The 23494-nt window shown below is 40.3% G+C and overlaps 1 protein-coding gene across 4 annotated transcripts in view; it reads left to right on the top strand.

Moving 5' to 3' along the window:
* The window catches only part of LOC147998803 (IQ domain-containing protein M-like), a 208622-nt gene that overhangs the window by 25928 nt on the left and 159200 nt on the right, over positions 1 to 23494 (top strand). For all 4 annotated transcript variants that reach the window (XR_015643767.1, XR_015643765.1, XR_015643766.1 and 1 more), the window contains 2 exons: positions 17369 to 17446; positions 19551 to 19633. Coding sequence is in view for 1 of the 4 variants with exons in the window: in XM_087595439.1 (XP_087451565.1) it covers positions 17410 to 17446; positions 19551 to 19633 (120 nt within the window). In the remaining 3 variants the exon portion in view is untranslated. The remainder of the gene's footprint in view (positions 1 to 17368; positions 17447 to 19550; positions 19634 to 23494) is intronic.

Consider the following 23494-nt stretch of genomic DNA (forward strand, 5'->3'; position numbering starts at 1 on the left):
ATGTCGCTAGGGACCTCTTTTGAGGAAAAGCTATTTAAATAAGTACTTTGGGATTTTGGGGTCTGTAGAGAACCTTATCCCTGAATTGCAACTGATTAGGCTTTTGATAAATGAATCTGGAGAAGACACGAGACTTTCTTCCTATTCCACCATTGGACGTACCTCTAACTTATTATGTAACTAAGCAATTAAATGTACCTCCTCTCCTGGTATCAGCTGACTCGTAGAAAAAGCCAGATGAACAAGGCCTGCAGGATCAAGATGCTTTTAAAACAGTGTGGAGCAGCTGCAGTCCCTGTCATCAGTGGTCCTGTCTCGGGGACAGGGTGCATGGCCAAAAGGACTTAATAGCTTGCTCTGAAGTTCTGCTTCATAGAAGACTAAGTGAAATGGTTGATTACCTTTCATATTTAGCATAGTTCTTTCTGATGCTCTATGAGGTAATTGCATGGTGAGCTGAGTATGGATTCTGGAAGAAGATAGCATTTCCCCAAGGCTAGCATCTGCTGTTACCATTTAAGCCACCCTTCTAAGCAAGCACTCTCCCCCTTATAAGCTTGCTGTAGCTGACTTAAAAGATCACTCTGTTAATTTGTTTTTATTCTATTCATTACTCATAAACTCACACAAGCCTCAGATTTCCCTACCAATGAAGAAATTCCCCTGTCACACTTTTTAAGCTCTTAGATATGGTTAAAAAGTTTGCCACACAGCTTTTCTTAATATATTGCCAAACATTATCTTATCATATATTAATTTTATTACTTATTTTATTCATGATTCTTTTTAAAGTTTTGCTTCCTTGAATTTGAGAGTGATTACCTTTCCTCCTTGTTCTTGTTTTTCTTGACACTTTCAAATGTATTACCTTTAATAGTAAGCTTATTTTGGGAAGCTTCTATCTTTAATGAGGGTATTAAAATGAGTTCTTATGTTTCCTACTGTAAGAGAAAGAGAAGGGAGAGGAAGAGGAGGAGGAAGAAGAAGAATCTTTTCACTCCTGCCCAATTTCAAAGGGACATCAGGAGAGCCTGTGGCTTGGAACTGGGCTTGTGGTTTTTGATCATTTATTATGCGATTATCTTTTTAAGTGGGGACTCTCTCAATGGAGATTCTTACAATCGTTTTATTGTTAGTCATAAAGCTATGTGTGCAGAAAGTGTGAGTTGCTTCCTGTCATTTCTTGGCTCTATATTTTGTTATTTGCTTCACATAGTGACCTAGGCCATAGCAGTCCTTGACCCAAAGAGTATGGACTCATGGACTCCTAGTGGTTCTCATGTACTCTGAGAGTTTCAGGGATAGCATATTACTTTCTTGTTGCTGTGATCAACCTGATAAGAAGTAATTAAGTGGAGGAAGGATGTATGGACCCATGGATTGAGCCATGGTAGAAATGGCATGGCAGCTACTTGCTTCCATATAGGTAGGTTAGGACGCAGAGAAGGGAGACAAAGTGGGCACTCAGCTGGCCTTCTCCTTCCTCCTCCTTGTAAGTTCTGGCCTCCGAGTCATGAGACAGTACACCTAACCCGCAGGGCTGCTCTTGTGTTTGAGTTTATCCTATCTGGGAAAGCTCTCACAGAAACTAAACCTTTGCCTCTTCGGTTTCCGAATCCAATGAGGCAGCACTAGCCATCCTTTCTGGTTAGGTTAATTTATAGTTGTCTGGACCCAAAGGCAGCTAAGGAATGCGGACAGCAACAGTCTTCTCCAGGCAAGAGCACACACGTTGGTTATCTAGTACCAAATGGTCAGTCCTGAAAAGATACATTTAAGTAAGATTATATAGACCGAGCAGGTTGTATTGTGTGTGTGTGTGTGTGTGTGTGTGTGTGTGCGCGTGTGTGTTCATTCGTTCCAGTAAACCATGATCAATGCCTTGATACATTTTACTTAATGATAATTATGATAATGATGATGATGATGATGTTGACGACGATGATGACGATGATGATAATAATAATGGTAATAATCTCTGAAGGTAGTCTAACAGTCCTGTTGGAGAAGACATCTCCAATGGAAAGTGTCTGGAAAATTCTAGACCCCAATTGTTATTTAGTGCTAAATTGTTATTTAGCCTCAGGAATGCTGTGTGTGTACTCTGCTAATGGCCATATCCCCAGCCCTTTGAACTGGTGTTTATTTATTTGTTATTCATTATTTCTGTGCTGAGAATTGAACCCAAGGCCTGTGTGTGCTATGCTCTTCTCCCGAGGTAACTTACTAGCTATGTGGCTTGTATATTTGGACCAGTTTCATCATGTTTATTACTGTTCCACTCTCAGCCTTCTGCTATGTTATTTTAATCTCACGTAAGTAGTTCTTAATAAAAAGCATTCTATTCTAAGTTGATTTCATCTTATGCAACCTTAGCTCTTTACTTAGAAAGGAAAATACTTGAAGAGCTAGCATGTCTGGATCCCACGTGCTACTGTCCTCACGTCTTTCTCGTTAGCGCATTTCATGCTTTTTGGTCACCCCATTCTCTATTATTTGTTCTTCCCTGTGTGGGGCTCACAAGGCTTTGGGGTCTCGGGGCCTCATTACTGCCCAGCCTTATCTGAGTCTGTGTTCAGGTTGCCTTTGCCTGTTTGTCTCTCCCCCGTCCCTTTTTACTCGCTTTCTTTTTTGGGGGGAGGGGGAGGTATTTTTATTTATATTTCAAATGTTATTCCTTTTCCTGGTTTCCCGGCCATAAGCCTCCTATCCCACCCCCCTCTCCTTCCTCTATAAGGGTGTTCCTCCTCCCCAACCACCCCCCTTTCTGCCTTCCCCCCTGACATTCTCCTATACTGGGGGGTGGGGTTCCAGCCTTGGCAGGACCAAGGGCTTCTCTTCCCACTGGTTTCCAACAAGGCCATCCTCTGCTACATATGCAGCTGGAGCCATGGGTCTGTCCATGTGTAGTCTTACTGATGAAGCCAAGAAGTGCATGCTGACAGGAACCGGATATAGCTGTCTCTTGAGAGGCTCAGCCAGAGCATGACAAATACAGAGGCGAATGCTAGCAGCAAACCACCGAACTGAGAACTGGGTCCCTGTTGGAGGAATTAGAGAAAGGATTGAAGGAGCTGAAGGGGCTTGCTGCCCCATAAGAACAACAATACCAACCAACCAGCTCCCAGGGACTAAACTCACTTGCTTTCTTTTGGTCCCTAGAATTTAGGAGACCGTGGACCTTGTTACTGTTTGTCAAGAGCCAGCTTTTGCTTCTTTTGCCTGCCTCTGCTATGCCATTTAGTGGAGTTGTTTTCTACCTTGGAACAGTTTTGTTCATTAATTTCTTCTATGCTTTTCACAATTATTATTTTTTGCTTTGCCCCTAGAGTTATTAGAGTTGTTTTGTTTTGGTAAATACATTCGAGGCAGTCAATTTGCTGTTTGATACTACTTCATGTGCACCCTACAGGCATGATGTCCTTATGCATATTTTCCTCATCCCATGCCTAAATACTTAAATTTTTCTATTATAATGTATATTAAATTTAAGATTTATTCTCTCTAGAATTTTTTACATGAGTACTTACATTATCTTTGCTCCTTTCTTCTCCCCTAACATCTTCTGTCCTCCAGATTCCCTTTCAAATCCATTATGTATTTTTAATTATTATTACATGTTCATAAGTATGTATATATGTACATATATATCTTGTTGAGTACATTTGTGTGTATATATATATGGTGTGTGTGTGTGTGTGTGTGTGTGTGTGTGTGTGTGTCTTTAGGGCTTACTTTGTAGGTTGGATAAGCTATCAGGGGCTTTATCCCTGGAGAGAACTGATCCTCTCTCAGTGGCTTTTAATTGCTCATTCTCCTCATCTAGAGGGAAGGCCTTATGGTATTTTCCTTCCTATATTGGCAGGGAAACTGGTATTGCCATTGTTCTGGTCTTGTTTAGACTACCATTTTGTTGAGCTATCATGAGTGCAGTTTTCCTTTTATACATAACAGACACAGTCGCACACCAGACGTCCGATTCTCTGTTTCTGCAATCTTTGGCCGCCTCTCCCAGAATGTTTCCTGAGCCTTAGGTGTCGGGGTTGTGTTGTAGATGTATCAGTTGGATTGGACACTCCACTGTGATTTGACCAGTTGTGATTTTCTAATGGTTTCTGTTCACTACAGAAAGAAGCTCCTTTGATGAGGGATAAGAGCTACATTTCACTGTAGGTTTAAGGATAGGTATTTAGAATGCAACTAGAATTTATACTGCTTTAGGCAGCATAGATTAAAGCTGGATATCAACAATGGTAGAAACAACAGAAGACTTATAAACTCGTGAAACCTTGACAACTGGATAAAAAAATGGGAGAAGACAGAAATTAGGAAAGGATTTAAAGTCTTTCTAGAGTTGAATGAAAACAAGTGTACAACATACTTGAAATATAGTTCCCTATATTTAGTGATATATTAAAGTGATTCTAAGAGGCAGAGTCCTAGCTTTAGTGCCTATATAAGATCTCTGGAGAGACCTTATATTAGTAACTTAATACTATACTTGAACATTCCACACCAATATAAGAAATCATATCCAAAAGAAGTAGACATCAAGACATTCTCAAATTCAGGGCTGAAGTCAATAAAATAGAAACAAGTGAGCAAGCAAACAAAAAATAATACAAAGTATCTGTGAAACAAAAGCTTTTCATTTGTATATTCTTGAGGTTTCTGTTAAAGGTTATACATAAATTTTAATTAAATTATTTTTTAATTAATTAAATTAAATTACTTTTTATTTTTATTTTATGTGCATGGGTATTTTGCCTACCTATCTGATGTGTGTGCAGTGCCCAAAAATGTCAGAAGGATGCATCAGATTCCCTGGGACTGGAGTTATAGATGGCTTTGAACTGCCAATTAAATCTGGGTCTTGTGGAGGAACAGCCAGTGCTCTTAACCACTGAGCCATCTCTCCAGCCCTCTCATCTGTATTTCTAATTGTCATTTTTTTAAAGTAGTGAGTATTCTTTGAATATTTTGAATAGCAGACCTTTATCAGAGAGACATTTAAAACATATTTTTTTCAGTCTAGTCTTCTCTTGAAAAATAATTTTTATAGAGAGAATGTTTAATTTTAATGAAGGCCAGTTTTCTAGCTCTTCCTTTTCATATATAATGCTTTTGGTGTTATGTCTGAAAAGAGTCAATATTAAAATGTGTTTCATGTTTCTCCTTACCTAAAAGGAATTTTTGTTTGATTCTCTGGCTAGTATAAAATCTTTTTGCAGATATTTTTTTCTTTTGCACTTCCTCCCCAGTTGTTCCAACACATTTGCTGAAATACATTTATTTTCTACCGCAATGCCTTGGTTATTTGGTTGAAGATTAGTAGATTATATTCATAAGAGTCTGCTTGTCTATTGATATATATGGATGTATATCAATCAATATATATTCAAGAAAGTGTAATTTTATCTACACTATGCATCCCTCATGTTTATAAAATTCTTCTGTCAGATGCATCCTGTTGTAAATTGTCTCTTCTCTCTGTGAGAGTTCAGGTAATTTATTTATTCATTATTCTTCCAAGACAGTGATTTCCAATGAATGAATGTCAAAATATTAGAAATGCATCAGTGAAGAAGGAATCCTTAAACCCCGGTGTTTATAGGCCTTATAATCTCTGATGTAAATACGTAAGCAAAGATAGAGATAGATAGTCATAAATTAATCCCCTAGTTACCACTAACTTTTGTCTTATCATGCTTATTCATTGAAACTGTCCAAATGAGGCAGATTCTCCTCTAAATGATTTTTAATTTTTATTTAATAAAAAATTAGTTATGTGGGGTGGACATAAGCACTTTAACGCATGTCTGTAGAGCGGAGAGAGAGGGTACAGGTCCCTGGCGACTGGAACTAGAGGTACTTGTGAATTGCCTGATGTGAGTACCGGGAACTGAACCCTGGTCCTCTGAAAGAACAACACGAACTCTTACCTGTCGAGTGATCTCTCTAGCACCACTGACCTCCACCCAAGCAATTTATTAAAAAACCCACAAACTTCTCCTTGTGTCTTCGTTACTTTCAACGCCCAGAGTCAGTGGCGTCCTAGTGTCACCTGCACCCCTGCGACAAAGAAGGAAAAGAAGACGAGGTTTGGCCTGAACGTTTACATGGACAAGACAGTCTGTGACACTTGTTTGACCCACATTCTTGCAGCTAGACCTTGAGCGCAGTTCAAGAGTTCCTACGAAAGGGAGTTTACCATGGGCTCACGATGAAGAGAAAGCAAGTCTGGCTAGAGGTACAGTAGACTGGGCTGTGCCTCAGTTTAGTGAAAGCGCCGCAGATCCTTGGAGAGCATAGCTGCTGTAGTCCTTCAGAATAGTCCTGAGCTGGGCCAGTTTATCCGGGTCTGCAACCACTCTGGGCTGACTTGCCACTGAGAGTGGACTGCCTGGGCGGCGGGTGTGGTTATGAACAAGGTAACTTCCAGAGAGTGTGATTCCGAGAAGTAAGTGTCACAGCTCAAGGTTGTGCTCTGTGCGTTTCCATAAGTAGGGGACTGCTCTCTCTCTCTCTCTCTCTCTCTCTCTCTCTCTCTCTCTCTCTCTCTCTCTCTCTCTCTCTCCCTCCCTCCCTCCCTCCCTCCCTCCCTCCCTCCCCGAAGGCTTGCGTCATGCTTCTCAGTATCCACCAGGGGTGTAGATATATTGTAGTTAGGTTTGCACAAAGACAAAAACCCGAGAACAGAATATAGCAAGACAGAAAATGGAGACAAAGCACATGCACGACTTTTTCTTTATTTCCGATGCTTGCTGTAAAGTGTGGATTTATCTGTATTCATATTGCTCATCTGAGTGTGCTTTCAGCCTGAGACTTGCATCATTAGTTTAATACTCACAGGTCAAATATTGCCTGCCTTCTATTTCTCTTTTTCCTGAAACTTGCTTTCCATGCTCACTGGGATCCTTCAGTATTTATGTCTCTTATTTGATATTTCATCTTTTTTTCCCTCCTCTAAGCATTTCTGGGAAATCCTCCATGCCGTCTTCTAATTCTTAGTCTAATCCAATCTAGACTTACTTTGTACCTTGAACATACAATTTTTCCAAATAATATATTCTCCTTTTCCAAAATTCCAATCTCTTCTTTTTCATGTCTCTATTTTACTCCTGACTGCTTTACTTCGTAGTTTGATGTTCTCTTCGAAAGTCACCCCATCTCCTCCTCCTCTCATGGTAGAGTTCAGTGTCCGTTTAACTCCATCTCATGCCGTTTGCTGTTCCCATTCTCTATGGGATGTCAATTCATTACAATTATTGGTATCATTCATTACTTTTTCCAGTGATGGTTTGGAGCGCATGTTTTATGATTTTAAAGTTATCTTATAACCGCCTGGTTTACACAGAATAGAGATTTTTTTTCTGTTTTTTTTTTTTTTTTTTTTTTTGCGTTTTTGTATTTTCTGAGTCACACTGTGGCTGCTGGGAGGATTTCCAGTTCAGACCCAGCCATGGTTCTTCCTGGCTCTTGCCCCTGCACTGATGGGAATATTGCACATCCCGTTCCTTAGCCAGGCCTGGCAGGGTCTGACCACATTTATGTTACTTCTTAAATAGGGAAGTTAGAATGAGCCATGCCTCTAGCAGGAAGTAGTCGCCTTTTCTGCTCCCTCTTGGCCATTGTTTTTAGTGGAGTCAGGTGCCACTCTGCCTTCTGTGGGGTTTATGCTGGTTTCTGGGTGTCTCAGCAGTGTCGAACCCTAGGAACCTTTACCTGCCTGTGGGGGCTGGGACACTGTCCGCACTGCTTCATTTCTGTCACTACACTGTCTTCTGGTTTGGGGTCCTTTGTGGATTAAAAGTGCATCTCTGACTCACTCCATTCCACAAAGAAAACCTGTTCCTACCTTCCTCTTTCTTTTGGTCTAGTCTTCTACAGAAGCCTCACTTATCTGCGGGATTAAAATATAATTTATTATCATATATCATGCTTGCACAATCTCTGACTCCCTTTCCTGTCTGATTATGTTGGTCATTATGGCCTCTGGCCTCTGGCCTCCCTCCTTCCTTCCTTCTTAATGATTTCTGCTCTTCCTACACTATCCACACTTTCCTGAGTCGGCTGCTTGTCTTAATTCTCTGAAAATGAGTCTTATCTGTATGTTAAAAATAACACCTAAAATATTCAACTCTAACATGGAAAGAGAGGCAGGAGTGTGTGAGTCAAATAGGAGAGTGCTTCCTGGAGCTGGGCCTTGCATCATTTTGGGTTATAAGGCTCATCATCATCACCATCATCACCATCATCATCACCACCACCATCATCACCATCACCATCTCATCACCATTATCACCACCACCATCGTCACCATCATCATCACCATCATCACCACCATCATCACCATCATCATCACCATCATCACCACCATCATCACCATCATCACCACCACCATCACCATCATCATCACCATCATCATCACCACCATCATCATCACCACCATCATCATCACCATCATCACCACCATCATCACCATCATCATCACCATCATCACCACCATCATCACCACCACCATCATCACCATCACCATCATCACCACCATCATCACCATCATCATCACCATCATCACCACCACCACCATCATCATCATCATCACCATCATCATCACCATCATCACCACCACCATCATCATCATCATCACCATCATCATCACCACCACCATCACCATCATCCATATTATGTTTTACAGGATAAAGAGTTTTGGTTAAGAGAATAAGTAACTATCTTGAGTTTTTTCTAACATAAGCAGCCTCCAAGACTCAGGACTCTAGTTTTCGAAACAGTGATGTCATGGCACATTTAATATAATAGCTGGTTGTATAAAACTCAAGACAGTGAATGGGAACTAAGAACCTTGTAGGGGGAGTACGATTCCCCAGAAGAAGTTTATTTCTCAGGAATCGGGAGATCTGTATCCTGTTTTCCATTCATTCACAAACCCAGTGCTAAATGGATATATAAATTCTTTACATATACCTGAAATGCATTCTTCTTACCTGTAGGAAGGGGGCTCAGAGAAACTCTTAAGATTCTTTGCCATCTTCAAATTATATTACTTGAAGCTGTTACTTAAATATAAACTCTCCTACACCAGTATTTTTTGCAAGGTCTTGAGAATAAAGAAAGGAGAGTACACAGAAGGAATAGACTGTGATTGGCCTCAATTTCTTGGACTGGATCTTTAAATTTACTATTTCTCAGTACAGAACGATTCTCTGTACGATAGCTTTGACCTTTATTTTATTTTGTTTTATTTGTTGTAATTAATTTTTTAGCAATTTCATTGTTGCTTTTACCTATTTACAAAATGTCCCAAGCATATCAACAGGGAACTATTTTGCAAAGTGAGTATTTACTCTGTATTATTATTTATAAGATGTTAATGCCTTCTATTTTAGACATAAATGATTAAGGCCAAATACACTTTATAATAGCACTGTTTTAATCTATAAAAATAACACGAAAGCATGCACATCGTGTTTCATTTGTCATGTATTAATTTGGGAATCTTCATGAGATATTTTGAAACCATACGTGATATGTAAGAGTGCTTCACAGACGGGAGAGTCAGTCTTCTACTGTTGTCACTGGGAATATGTACCTTCACTTAGAGTTTTCTTACCAAAAATCTTTTCATTAAAAATTGTTAAAAACTAAAATATAATTACACTACTTTTCTTTCCTTGAATTCCTTTCACTATTTCTTCCTCTCAAATTCATGGCTTCCTTTGTTATTGATACACAGACTCACATGCACGAATGTACACACACACACACACACACACACACACACACACACACACACACATTCAAAAATGTATAAAAAAGGCCTGCATAGTCCGTATAGTGATATATGTATATGTTTCAAGAGCTGACCACTTATCTTACGAAACTTTGTACATAAAAATGCATGATAAGACATAATACTCGTACATTTTATTCAAGAAAAGCTTAAGTCTTCCTGTCATGGGAGTTTGAGGTGAGAGAAATGTAGTAAAAGGTGGATCTTTCTGAAGCCAGCTGCTTGTGTGTTCACTGCTATTTTGGACCAAAGCACTTAGATTCATTTCTCATTTGGCTAATTATGTTCTTCCTGTCAAGGTCTCTGTACTAGTCATATTGTAAAATGCATGGCAGGTTACATGGAGGTTTTAGTAGTAATAGGGTTTCTAAAGAGTAGGTTGTCTTGGAAAATGTAGAAGAATACAAAACTAAGACTTCAGAGCAACAGTGTGTGTGTGTGTGTGTGTGTGTGTGTGTGTGTGTGTGTGTGTGTGTGTGTGCAGATGTGCATATGCTATGGTGTGCATGTAGAGATCAGAAGGCAACCCTAGGTGTTGGTTCTTATCATCTTATCTTGTTTTAGACAGGATCTTTACTGTTTGTTCACTGTGTTGTCTAGGGTATCCAGGCTAAAAGCATCTCTGGGATTCTCCTGTCTCCATTTCTCATCTCCTTATTGGGGTCTTGTGATAGCAAACACTTGTCCTGCATGCTCTTACTCACATAAAATCCCCAAGAGGGATTTGAACTATGGACTTTACATTTCTTTCATAGAAAGCTAGCTCCCTAGAAGGGTCCCAGCTTTCTATGGTGCAATAGTACAGGCTTAGCCACATATACAATCAATGGAAGACAAAAGTTAGTACTTGGCCAGGTGGGTCTTCCAAAGTAACTCTGACACATCCGGCTTTTTAAAACAAAGCTCTGTGCTTCATATTTCTTTTGATGGAGAATCAGCTGATAATAAATAAAAATATCTATGAGGATTAGAGCTTAGTTTCAGTCTTATGTGTCATTTTGAAAAAGTAATAGGTGTCAGTAAATGCATTTTAGTTGCTAAATAAGATATTGGGAAAGTGCATACTATTCCCAGGGGCATAGCTTAATGAATAATACATATTTACAAAGGGAACATATTGTAAACCACATTCCATAAATGTCAGAAATTACTAGGACTTATAGTCTCACCTGAGACTCTTAACTCCTCTCCCTAGAGGTTGTACTTAGTTTTGAACTTTATATCAACTGGAGCATAAATCAGATCCTCTTTATGCTGACTTACACTCTTTAACATTGTCTGTGAGAACCAATGATCTTTGATTAAGTCCAGTGTCAAGGCTGCAAATTTTCCACTATGTACATAGTGCTTACATTATTTATTCTTCTTTTGGTGGACATTAGAGTTGTTTCTATTATTTCAATTTTTACACAGTACTACTATGATCATCCTTACATGTATCTTTCAGTAAATTGTGTTGCCTTTTCCATAAGGAGTCAGAATTGTCTGGTTCACGGGTAGGAATTTAGTTTTTGAAGATTATTTCCAACCAGTTTAATAAATTGACCAATTAATTCTCCAATAGGCAGGGAGTGAATATTTGAGTTGATCTATGTCTTTGGGGATTTTAAAGAGTCGTTTATTTGGGTATGTGTCTGTAAATTTTAGCCTTATTTTTCCTAATAACAAATCAATTTTGAGTATTATCTAATTTCCATTTGGAAATCTGCCTTGTAATTTTTTCAGTGTTTTCTTTTGTTATAATTTTACTGATTTGTGAAAGCATCTTAGATGTCTGTGTTTTCAATTTTACATTATGTAGAGACTAAAATTACGCATTTCAGCTCCTTGGAGCAGTTGGTACCTTTACTCAAATGTGGCTCCACTTGACAATGATCGACTCTCACTAACACAGGCATAATCTGCTTGATTCCCAGGAACTTCCGTACACATGTTTGATTTTGCTAAATCATTTTCATATATGTATGTGCATATATGTATATATCCATGGGGGCGGCTAGAGTTATATCTTGAGTATCTTTCCTTATATCTCTCTACCTTATTATTATTTTTTGAGACAAATATCATTGAGCCAAGAGCCAGTATAGTTAAGCAGATTGGCTGGTCAGCAAGCTCCAGGAACCATGCTGTCTTCTCTTCCCTAGCGCTACACAGACATGAGCTAGAGGCACACGCCGCCCCATCCAGCCTCAAGTGAGATCTGAGTGTTTGAATTAAGGTCCCTGTGTTTGGGCAGCACACACTGGGGTAACTTCCACCTCACCAAATTATATTTCATAGATCACTGTAGTAATCCCTCGTCATGTGAGATGACAGAAAACCACGGCTTATTGAACATGACTCAGCAGAGTCGGCTTCCTTTCCCCCCCTTTTATTAAAAATACAATTTTTCCTCTCACATAATGTATCCCGGCAACACTTTTCCCTTTATCTAACATCCCAGTTCCTCCTCCCCTCCCCAGCCCTCCCCTCCAATCCAGAACACACCCTTTCTGTCATTAGAAATCGAACAGACTTCTAAATAATAATAATGCAATAAAATAAAAAAAAGATAAAACAAAACCTAACACATTGGAATAGGACGAAATGAACTGAAAGGACAGAGCCCAAGGAAAAGCAAAACTAACAGATACAGATGTCGTGATCCATTCATTTTCACACTCAGGAATTCCATGGAAATACAAAGCTGGAAGCCATTTACTCATTTCCTCTTTAAGGGCCTCTGTCATATTCATAAAGACCACTTCAAGGTCTCTTACTTGTAGTTAAGCTATGTTGCAATGCTCAGGGCCTTCTGTGGTGTGGTTGCTGGCCCTAGTGGAGACATTTTGTCCCGGCTGTTCTTGTGTTTGTTACACTGGAGTCTACACAATTGGCTTTGGAAGACTGGAATTTTAGGTGCTGATTTCCTGTCTTGTCTTTGTTGGGGGAGGGGTGTTTTGTTCCTTGGTTTCTGTTGCTTTTTCTGGTTCTTAGGAGGGTGTGGTGGCTGTGTGTTGCCCAGTGGGGATGCTTCTGGGATCATACAAGGTGTGGTCAATGGGGATTCTAGCTAAAATGTATTCTAGGTGTCTTAGTTAGGGTTTTACTGCTGTGAACAGACACCATGACGAAGGCAAGTCTCCCCAATCCAAACGAGCAATCTCAGGTTCTTTCTGCTCGTAGTTATTGTTCTGTACAAGTGAGAAAATACTTTGTCTAAAGCAACTTGAAAGAGAAGGGGCTTATCTTTGTTTTCAGTCTAAGGAAACAGCATAGGATGGCATAAGGATTCCAGTTGTGGTGGCAGAAGCAAGAGGTGGTTGTTTGCACTGTCTCCACAGTCAGCAAGTACAGAGGGAACCACCGAGTCTCCTCTTTTCCTTTCTATTCTATCTGGTATAGCAGTATGGTGGCACTGGCGCTCTCTGGTAAACTTCTCAAAGACTTGCTCAGAAGTGTGTCGTCTGATGGGTCGTGATCTAGTCCAGTGGCCAATATGGATAGACCATCACCCTTGTTAATCTGAACGAAATGTAGCACAGATTGGGAACAGTGGTCAGACCAGACTACGAGAGAGAGGTTATGGAATGAGAGGGAGTGCCGAAGGCTGTGGGGAGTCACGTGACTCAGGAGGTCTGGCCTGGACTTTTCCTTTTATGTCAGACTCTGCAGCTTCTGAAAAGGCAGGAAGTGGCCAAAGGAGACCTGGGAAACCTTGACCGCATAGTTGACTTCTGTCATTCAGAATCGGCGGTTTATTTTTTTATTTCAAAATATATAAAAACAATACACCAAAATTAAAATCGGAAGGGCCCTTTAAAGTATTTTATCCCAGTAATATCATTTAAATGAGGAAAATTAAAACTAAACCAAGTCAAATCCACCTACTGACTTAGTTCCAGAGTTGTGGAGTTTTTAAGATTGTAGTCCCAAGCTTCTTCTTCATATTTATATAGGACGGTGAGATACACAAGGCCAGGGCCAAGGCCACGTCCTTAAATGCAATCAGAAGCAGTGGAAAGGAAATGATCTGGTCCACACTTTGGAAGGCGGATGCTCTTCTGTGAAGACAGACAAAAACGTAAGGTGCTTTGAGGCCCAGGGCCCCAGGAACAGGTAGATACAGGTCAAGTTTCTGAGCGCAAAGTGTGGAGGTGAAAGTGGGACTGGAGATTTAGAAACTTGGTGTGGAGAGACAGTGGGAAGAAAGTTAGTGTTAAACGAAAATTTCTTTTTTTTTTAAATTTTTTATTTTTTTAATGCATTTTCTTTTTTTTCTTCCATCTTTATTAAATTGGGTATTTCTTATTTACATTTCAAATATTATTCCCTTTCCCGGTTTCCAAGCCAACATCCCCAAATCCCTCCCACTCCCCTTCCTTATGGGTGTTCCCCTCCCCATCCTCCCCCCATTGCCGCCCTCCCCGCATAGTCTAGTTCACTGGGGGTTCAGTCTTGGCAGGACCAAGGGCTTCCCCTTCCACTGGTGCTCTTACTAGGATATTCATTGCTACCTATGAGGTCAGAGTCCAGGGTCAGTCCATGTATAGTCTTTAGGTAGTGGCTTAGTCCCTGGAAGCTCTGGTTGCTTGACATTGTTGTACATATGGGGTCTTGAGCACCTTCAAGCTCTTCCAGTTCTTTCTCTGATTCCTTCAACGGGGGACCTATTCTCAGTTCAGTGGTTTGCTGCTGGCATTCGCCTCTGTGTTTGCTGTATTCTGGCTGTGTCTCTCAGGAGCGATCTACATCTGGCTCCTGTCGGCCTGCACTTCTTTGCTTCATCCATCTTGTCTAATTGGATGGCTGTGTATGTATGGGCTACATGTGGGGCAGGCTCTGAATGGGTGTTCCTTCTGTCTCTGTTCTAAACTTTGCCTCCCTATTCCCTCCCAAGGGTATTCTTGTTCCCCTTTTAAAGAAGGAGTGAAGCATTCGCATTTTGGTCATCCTTCTTGAGTTTCATGTGTTCTGTGCATCTAGGGTAATTCAAGCATTTGAGCTAATATCCACTTATCAGTGAGTGCATACCATGTGTGTCTTCTGTGATTGGGTTACCTCACTCGGGATGATATTTTCCAGTTCCACCCATTTGCCTAATTTCTGTCATTTGTTCTCACACCAACTGCTGGGCCACCTTTTCCAGGTCCCTAATTTATGGTCCCCTTCCCGGCATCCCCCTGTGGGGCAACCACATCTGTTCTTGATCCCAAGTACATCCTTATGAAAGACATAACATTTGTTATCTTTCCTTTGCTTGGCCAACATTTCCAGGATACTAATGGCCAATTGTAAAGACAGAAGTTTTGTTTTAGCTCATGGTTTCAGAATTTTCTTTCCATGGTTGTTTGACTCCATCATTTCGGTCTGTGGTGGCACAGTACCTTAAACTAGGGACATTTGATGGAGGAAGTTTGCTCATATCCTGGAAGTGGAAGCAGAATGTCTAGGGTCTTGATATTCTCTTCAAAGGTATGACTCAGTTTCCAGAGATCCTCCTACCAGGAAATGCCACCACCTTCTGGTACTTTTATACAAGCCTTTAATATATAGGCCTTTGGGAAAATTTAAGGTCCTATATGGTATAGTCTACGATCAACTCTGATTAGTCATCTACTTTATGAGGATAAGGTAGGAAATGAGTTCTAATTCTGTTTGCCTCTTATCCTACAAAAACAGGAATGTAAATCTTAAGCTTTCTCTTACCAATTTAGAGAACTTTAAGTTGCATCTACCCGGAGAGGACATATTCTGTGATCCTGCCTACAGTATAATTCTGAGACTTGGAGAAATAGATTTTTCTAGAATTCCGAATTTTTAAATACGTGTTGTAGTGGTTTCTTTCTCTGGGTAGGGACCGAGGAAACTTTTTATACTTCTTTATCTAACCACATGTGACTATAGTAATGACTTTCGTGGGGTGGAGTTTATGCTTATTACAATAGTCCCCAAAGGGTTGAACTCTTCTTCACAGATTGTTGGATGAGTCAGTCAACTGAACAGTTATGTGTAAAGTCTAGACTACGATGGTGTGTGGGTCCCTGCGAGGCATGTAGTATTCTTGTTTATAATCATACAAACACTGAGTGCACAGTTTCCACCAGTGCAAGTGATTCCATAACTCTAGAGACACGTAATACATAGCATAATGCTTTCAAAGGAACGTAGTATTGATGTAGAAAGGAGAACTCAGCTCTGTCCATGTACCAGTCCATTTCCGAGCATCTCCAGAATCTGGAACACTGGACTAGAAACCCCTGTATCAAGGTTCAAGGCAGAGGTAAACTTCAAAAATGAAGTTCTTAGAATCTAGACTGATATGTTCATTAAACTTCCCAGGTGCATGGTAGTCATTCACAGTTGAGGACAAGCAGTGTTTAATTTCTAGTATTTTTTTTTTAGTATAATTTTGCTTTCCAGGTGCATGTGGTCTGTGTGGGGTTATGGGACTCTTAGACATACTTCTATTGTTAGCTCCTTACACAGATGAAATAGACAGCATAGCTATGATATTTAAAGCAGAGATAAGGGACTGAGACTAGACAAGTCACGAAGGAGATGGGAACAAAACCCCGGGCACTTTTTAAGTTGAAGATGAACACAAATCTAAGATCAGAGCTGGAATGTATAAGGTATGAATTAGATATTAATAAGAAAGTAATGAAGTTGCGTGAGCTCTCACAGCACCTCGAGGTAGAATATTTGAAGTTGAGTTCTTTTACTCCACGAAATAGCTGTTCGCATGAACTGTTGGTTCCCTTTCTCTCCATTTTTTCTTTCGGGCTCTACCAAATGTGAGGCAGCAGCTCTAGGAGGTGTCCAGCTCTGTTACAATACATGAACTGTCTGAGGGAAGTTCATTTAACTCCGTTCCAGAGGTGCAAATTACGGCGCTAGCTTTGTCCCAGCTTCAGTGGGGAAGCTTGTGGCTGAGTTTCTCATAGTGGCAGCACATGAGGAAGAGAGCAATCATATCTCAGAAACCGGAAGCCAGAGGGGCTAGGGTAGCTCAACCTAATCCTATTACATCCTCCACATGACTTAAAGATGCTTCACTAGTTCTTAAGTCCTTCACACTGTCATTGGCACACCAAGAGCCATGCTTTCAACATGGGAACCTTTGGGAATACACTTAAAGACATCCAAACCCTTTCAAAGCTGTTTGAGTCCAGTAAGGTAGAATGTAAGCAAATACCCCACCACCCATCAGAGAAGAGACATTGAAAGCTTTAGATCAGGGGGCTGGAGGGGTGGCTCTGCTCTTCCAGAGGAGCTGGGTTAAAGTCTCAGCACCTTCATGGCCACTCACAACTATCTGTAATTCCAGTTCTAGGGCTTCTGATACTCTCACATGCATATAGACATCTGTGAAAGCAAAACACTAACAACTGTAAGATTGTGTGTGTGTGTGTGTGTGTGTGTGTGTGTGTGTGTGTGTGTGTGTGTGCGTGTGTGTGTAGCCCCGGAAAGTTTTAGATTAAAAGTATGCAATATAAGTGTTAGTTAATCATTTTATTTATGAATAAATAAAATACCTAAATAAGTGACCGTCACATCTTTATCACTCATAAACAGTGGCATTCAGCATTCAAGAAGGATAACCCAACCTACCCGTCATGGCAACTGCAGAAGCTATACCTGAAGTAGTGGAAGGTGAGTAGCCATGTTACCTAATCAATGAAATTGTTTTGAAGAATCTTTTCCTCTGATGCAATGACTCACAGAACAAACCATGTGTAAAGCATGACTTTTGACTTCTACGAACAGAGAAGGCCTGACATGTTATTTACTAGTCACGTGCGGCTACCCACTGCTTGAAACATGGCTGGCATAGCCAAGAGTGCCCATGACTAACAGCTGTTCATGTTTATCTTTTTGGAACATGATCTTTTCTATGCATGAATCTTTTATTGAAATATCTTGGCTTTCACCTGTTAGATATATGTTATTTTAGCCAACGATTATTTCCTTTAAAATAAAACTTAGTAGGAGCTTAAATATGAAACAGAGTTTGAGCTACTCTGGCTGGGGTGCTGGGAGCTCAAGAAATTAATGAAGTACAGATTTAAAGCTGCTGCTTGAGTTTGGATTTGCCTCACTGGGTCATTTCTCTGGAGATGTTTCTGTTTTAAACCTTTCCTTCCATCACGCAATGTAAAGCTTTAACTCTTCAAGGTGAAGTTTAGTCATCAGGGGGCCAGTTAGTGGTGGTTTATGCTATTCTATATTTCAGTATACTTTGTACTAAATGCCATTGAGTTTGTTAATAGATTCTTTCTAGAAGAACCCAAGCTCTATAGTACATAGAAAACAGGTGCAACGGTGTCCCGTGTGGGCACATTTGGCACTGAAAGCAGCACAGAGCTTAGCAGGTACGCAATGAATACATGCAGAATTGAGTTCATTGTGCCTAAGGTTATTTAGCACAGTTTTATTTTTGACTTTTTGAGACAGTATCTTGTTATGTAGCCCAGGCTGGCCTCAAAATCTTTTTGTCTCAGCTTCCCAAATGCTGGGATTCTAGGCATCTGCCAACAGGCTCAGTTTGAGGGTGCCTTTTCCAAATCCTGCGAATTCAGTCAAACACAGACCAGTAAGGGCATTCACTCAGACTACACATGCAGGATGGACTCACCCACATGACCATAAATCTTTGATTATCTTTTTTGTAATTTTTTTGTGAAGGCTTTCTGGGAAGTGAAGTCTAACTGGGAAGGGGTGAAACTTTCTGTGTTAGAAAATACAGGCTTACAAGTCTCTGGGACTTTTGGGTGCATAAAAGGCTTGTTCAAGGATCCCCCTTGCGGGGGAATTAGAGGAAGGATTGAAAGAGTTGAAGGAGCTTGCAACCCCATAAAAACAACAATGCCAACCAACCAGAGCTTCCAGGGACTAAACCACTACCGAAAGACTATACATGGACTGACCCAGGGCTCCAACTGCATATGTGCCTTGTTGGGGCACCAGTGGAATGGGAAGCCCTTGGTCTTGCCAAGGTTGGACCCCCAGTGAAGGGGAATATGGGGGGCAGTCAGGGGGATGTATGGAAGGAATATCTGTAGGAGGGGAGGGGATGGGGGCTTATGGACAGGAAACCGGGAAGGGGAATAACATTTGAAATGTAAGTAAAGAAGTATATCTAATAAAAAATTAAAAAAAAGGAATGGATATTTCTCATTTCCATATAAGTCCTACTGATTTATTGAGGCATTTTATTTTATAATTGTTACTTTACCAACAAATTAAAAGCACTCAAAAACGTATAGAATTATATGCTTTAGTCAACTGGGTAAGAGTTAATATTTTTATGCCCCAAATGTATTTTAATATTTTTATAAGATGATATTCAAAGAATCTTCAAAGACGATGGATATTTCAAGTTTGTTTGTTTTTTCCTTTAGTTTTTCAGGGACTTAATATTTAAGATCATTTAGCTCATTATCCTGACCACTATAAATTGAGTTTTCTTTTCAAATAATAGATATTACATACAAGTAGACGTTATTTCATTTCTTTCGAATCGAACTGTAAAGATTACTTAGAAAGTCCCCGTAATTGAGCCCCACAAAATCCACAACTGTCTCCAAAATTTAATCTCCTAGCTTCACCCCCTTGCTGTAGGGAAGTAAGTAATGATTTTAAGCAGTGCCTGGGAGGCTGAGGAAGGACAATGGCAAATGGCAAGCCAGCTTGTGACCTTGTCTCAGCCACAAAACAAATACTTTTATTTAAAGCAGTGTTTTTGTTTCCATTCTAGGCCCCTTATTAGAAACCACCCAGCGAGATTTTTTGCAAGAAGCAAAATCTCTTATCGCCCAGCATTACAAGAGAGTAAACGAGGTATTGCTTTGCCTTATTTAATGCGTCTATTCAGAAAAAATGAGTCAGGGACTTGAAGACCGTAATGATCATCACAAAAGCTTTCATGGACACTAATGACAGCTTCAAGTAGCTTTTATAAAAACCGATTCAGATGGCACACAGATCATTATTCAAATGATTTGATGATTACACACACACACACACACACACACACACACGTTTGCACATTTGATATATTTAAGGGTGTTAACCCTTTCTTGGATTTATCATTTTATGTAAGTATTCCCTTAAGTCTGTTTAGACAAAACTAGAATAGAAGCTTCACCATGAGACGCACCTCTCCGGTCTCCTCAGCCTGATATGTGAACCGGTGTCTTTTCCCGTGTCACTTTGCATTAAAGCTCTCTGTTGCAGTCTGTAGACCCTGGAGGACAGGCTGTCTTCTCGGAATGTCGTATCTCCAGCAACAAGCGTTGTGCCTGCTCAACAGACATTTGCTAGGCGTCAGGCAGTTGTGCGGTCTTAGGAAGGGTGGGAGGGTAAAAGGGAGCAAAGACGGGGGTCCCAGTTGGGAAAAAGGCTTTGCAGAGCAGGTGGGAAATCTTAAGACGGGGTAGCCATTGGGACAAGTGGTAAAGGTAATACTTAGCACCAAGAGCTTAATGACATCTTGAGTTGGCAACAATTAGAAGTGACAACAACTTGGCTTTTTGTAACCAGCTCTGTCCATCTGTAGGACAGATATTGTATAGACAATTGCATTTCAGGGACCTGGAGCTGTGTCAGTCTTCCACTGACTATGCTGCTCAAAATTAAGAAACACGTGATTAAAAACAACTGAAAAATTATATCCTGTTATCAATACATACAATCAATTCATGACAGCATACCTCCATCCTGAGTGGTTTCCAGCTTAGCAGAGAAACATTTGGGAATTTTATAGGCAGTTAAGTGTTCTCAGAGGTGGTTAAAATGACTAAATTAAAAAAATTATTTAAAAATAGACTGTATTTCTTGAGATAATTTAATTATAATTAATTTCTCCCTTCCCATCCTTCCCTTGAAATCCTTCCATATACCCCTTCCTGCTCTCCTTCAAATTCATCCATTCTTTAAATGTTATTATATATTCATATATATATATATGTATATACACTTTTTTTAAATTAACTTGAGTATTTCTTATTTACATTTCGAGTGTTATTCCCTTTCCCGGATTCCGGGCAAACATCCCCCTAATCCCTCCTCCTCCCCTTCTTTATGGGTGTTCCCCTCCCCTTCCTCCCCCATTGCTGCCCTCCCCCCAACAATCTAGTTTACTGGGGGTTCAGTCTTAGCAGGACCCAGGGCTTCCCCTTCCACTGGTGCTCTTACTAGGATATTCATTGCTACCTATGAGGTCAGAGTCCAGGGTCAGTCCATATATAGTCTTTAGGTAGTGGCTTAGTCCCTGGAAGCTCTGGTTGGTTGGCATTGTTGTTCATAAGGGGTCTCGAGCCCCTTCACGCTCTTCCAGTTCTTTCTCTGATTCCTTCAACGGGGGTCCTATTCTCAGTTCAGTGGTTTGCTGCTGGCATTCGCCTCTGTATTTGCTGTATTCTGGCTGTGTCTCTCAGGAGCGATCTACATCCAGCTCCTGTCGGCCTGCATTTCTTTGCTTCATCCATCTTGTCTAATTGGATGGCTGTATATGTATGGGCCACATGTGGGGCAGGCTCTGAATGGGTGTTCCTTCTGTGTCTGTTTTAATCTTTGCCTCTCTATTCCCTGCCAAGGGTATTCTTGTTCCCCTTTTAAAGAAGGAGTGAAGCATTCACATTTTGATCATCCGTCTTGAGTTTCATGTGTTCTAGGCATCTAGGGTAATTCAAGCATTTGGGCTAATAGCCACTTATCAATGAGTGCATACCATGTGTGTTTTTCTGTGATTGGGTTACCTCACTCAGGATGATATTTTCCAGTTCCAACCATTTGCCTACGAATTTCATAAAGTCATTGTTTTTGATAGCTGAGTAATATTCCATTGTGTAGATGTACCACATTCCTCTGTTGAAGGGCATCTGGGTTCTTTCCAGCTTCTGGCTATTATAAATAAGGCTGCTATGAACATAGTGGAGCACGTGTCTTTTTTATATGTTGGGGCATCTTTTGGGTATATGCCCAAGAGAGGTATAGCTGGATCCTCAGGTAGTTCAATGTCCAATTTTCTGAGGAACCTCCAGACTGATTTCCAGAATGGTTGTACCAGTCTGCAATCCCACCAACAATGGAGGAGTGTTCCTCTTTCTCCACATCCTTGCCAGCATCTGCTGTCACCTGAGTTTTTGATCTTAGCCATTCTCACTGGTGTGAGGTGAAATCTCAGGGTTGTTTTGATTTGCATTTCCCTTATGACTAAAGATGTTGAACATTTCTTTAGGTGTTTCTCAGCCATTCGGCATTCCTCAGCTGTGAATTCTTTGTTTAGCTCTGAACCCCATTTTTTAATAGGGTTATTTGTCTCCCTGCGGTCTAACTTCTTGGGTTCTTTGTATATTTTGGATATAAGGCCTCTATCTGTTGTAGGATTGGTAAAGATCTTTTCCCAATCTGTTGGTTGCCGTTTTGTCCTAACCACAGTGTCCTTTGCCTTACAGAAGCTTTGCAGTTTTATGAGATCCCATTTGTCGATTCTTGATCTTAGAGCATAAGCCATTGGTGTTTTGTTCAGGAAATTTTTTCCAGTGCCCATGTGTTCCAGATGCTTCCCTAGTTTTTCTTCTATTAGTTTGAATGTATCTGGTTTGATGTGGAGGTCCTTGATCCAGTTGGACTTAAGCTTTGTACAGGGTGATAAGCATGGATCGATCTGTATTTCTTCTACATGTTGACCTCCAGTTGAACCAGCACCTTTTGCTGAAAATGCTATCTTTTTTCCATTGGATGGTTTTGGCTCCTTTGTCAAAAATCAAGTGACCATAGGTTGTGGGTTCATTTCTGGGTCTTCAATTCTATTCCATTGGTCTATCTGTCTGTCTCTGTACCAATACCATGCAGTTTTTATCACTATTGCTCTGTAATACTGCTTGAGTTCAGGGATAGTGATTCCCCCTGAAGTCCTTTTATTGTTGAGGATAGCTTTAGCTATCCTGGGTTTTTTGTTATTCCAGATGAATTTGCAAATTGTTCTGTCTAACTCTTTGAAGAATTGGATTGGTATTTTGATGGGGATTGCATTGAATCTGTAGATCGCTTTTGGTAAAATGGCCATTTTTACTATATTAATCCTGCCAATCCATGAGCATGGGAGATCTTTCCATCTTCTGAGGTCTTCTTCAATTTCTTTCCTCAGTGTCTTGAAGTTCTTATTGTACAGATCTTTTACTTGCTTGGTTAAAGACACACCGAGGTACTTTATATTATTTGGGTCTATTATGAAGGGTGTCGTTTCCCTAATTTCTTTCTCGGCTTGTTTCTCTTTTGTGTAGAGGAAGGCTACTGATTTATTTGAGTTAATTTTATACCCAGCCACTTTGCTGAAGTTGTTTATCAGCTTTAGTAGTTCTCTGGTGGAACTTTTGGGGTCACTTAAATATACTATCATATTCATCTGCAAATAGTGATATTTTGACTTCTTCTTTTCCGATCTGTATCCCCTTGACCTCCTTTTGTTGTCTGATTGCTCTGGCTAGAACTTCAAGAACTATATTGAATAAGTAGGGAGAGAGTGGGCAGCCTTGTCTAGTCCCTGATTTTAGTGGGATTGCTTCAAGTTTCTCTCCATTTAGTTTAATGTTAGCAACTGGTTTGCTGTATATGGCTTTTACTATGTTTAGGTATGGGCCTTGAATTCCTATTCTTTCCAGAACTTTTATCATGAAGGGGTGTTGAATTTTGTCA

This window comes from Rattus norvegicus, chromosome 19 (genome assembly GCF_021556685.1).
Source record: "Rattus norvegicus strain SHRSP/BbbUtx chromosome 19, alternate assembly SHRSP_T2T, whole genome shotgun sequence".
In the NCBI taxonomy this organism is placed as follows: domain Eukaryota; kingdom Metazoa; phylum Chordata; class Mammalia; order Rodentia; family Muridae; genus Rattus; species Rattus norvegicus.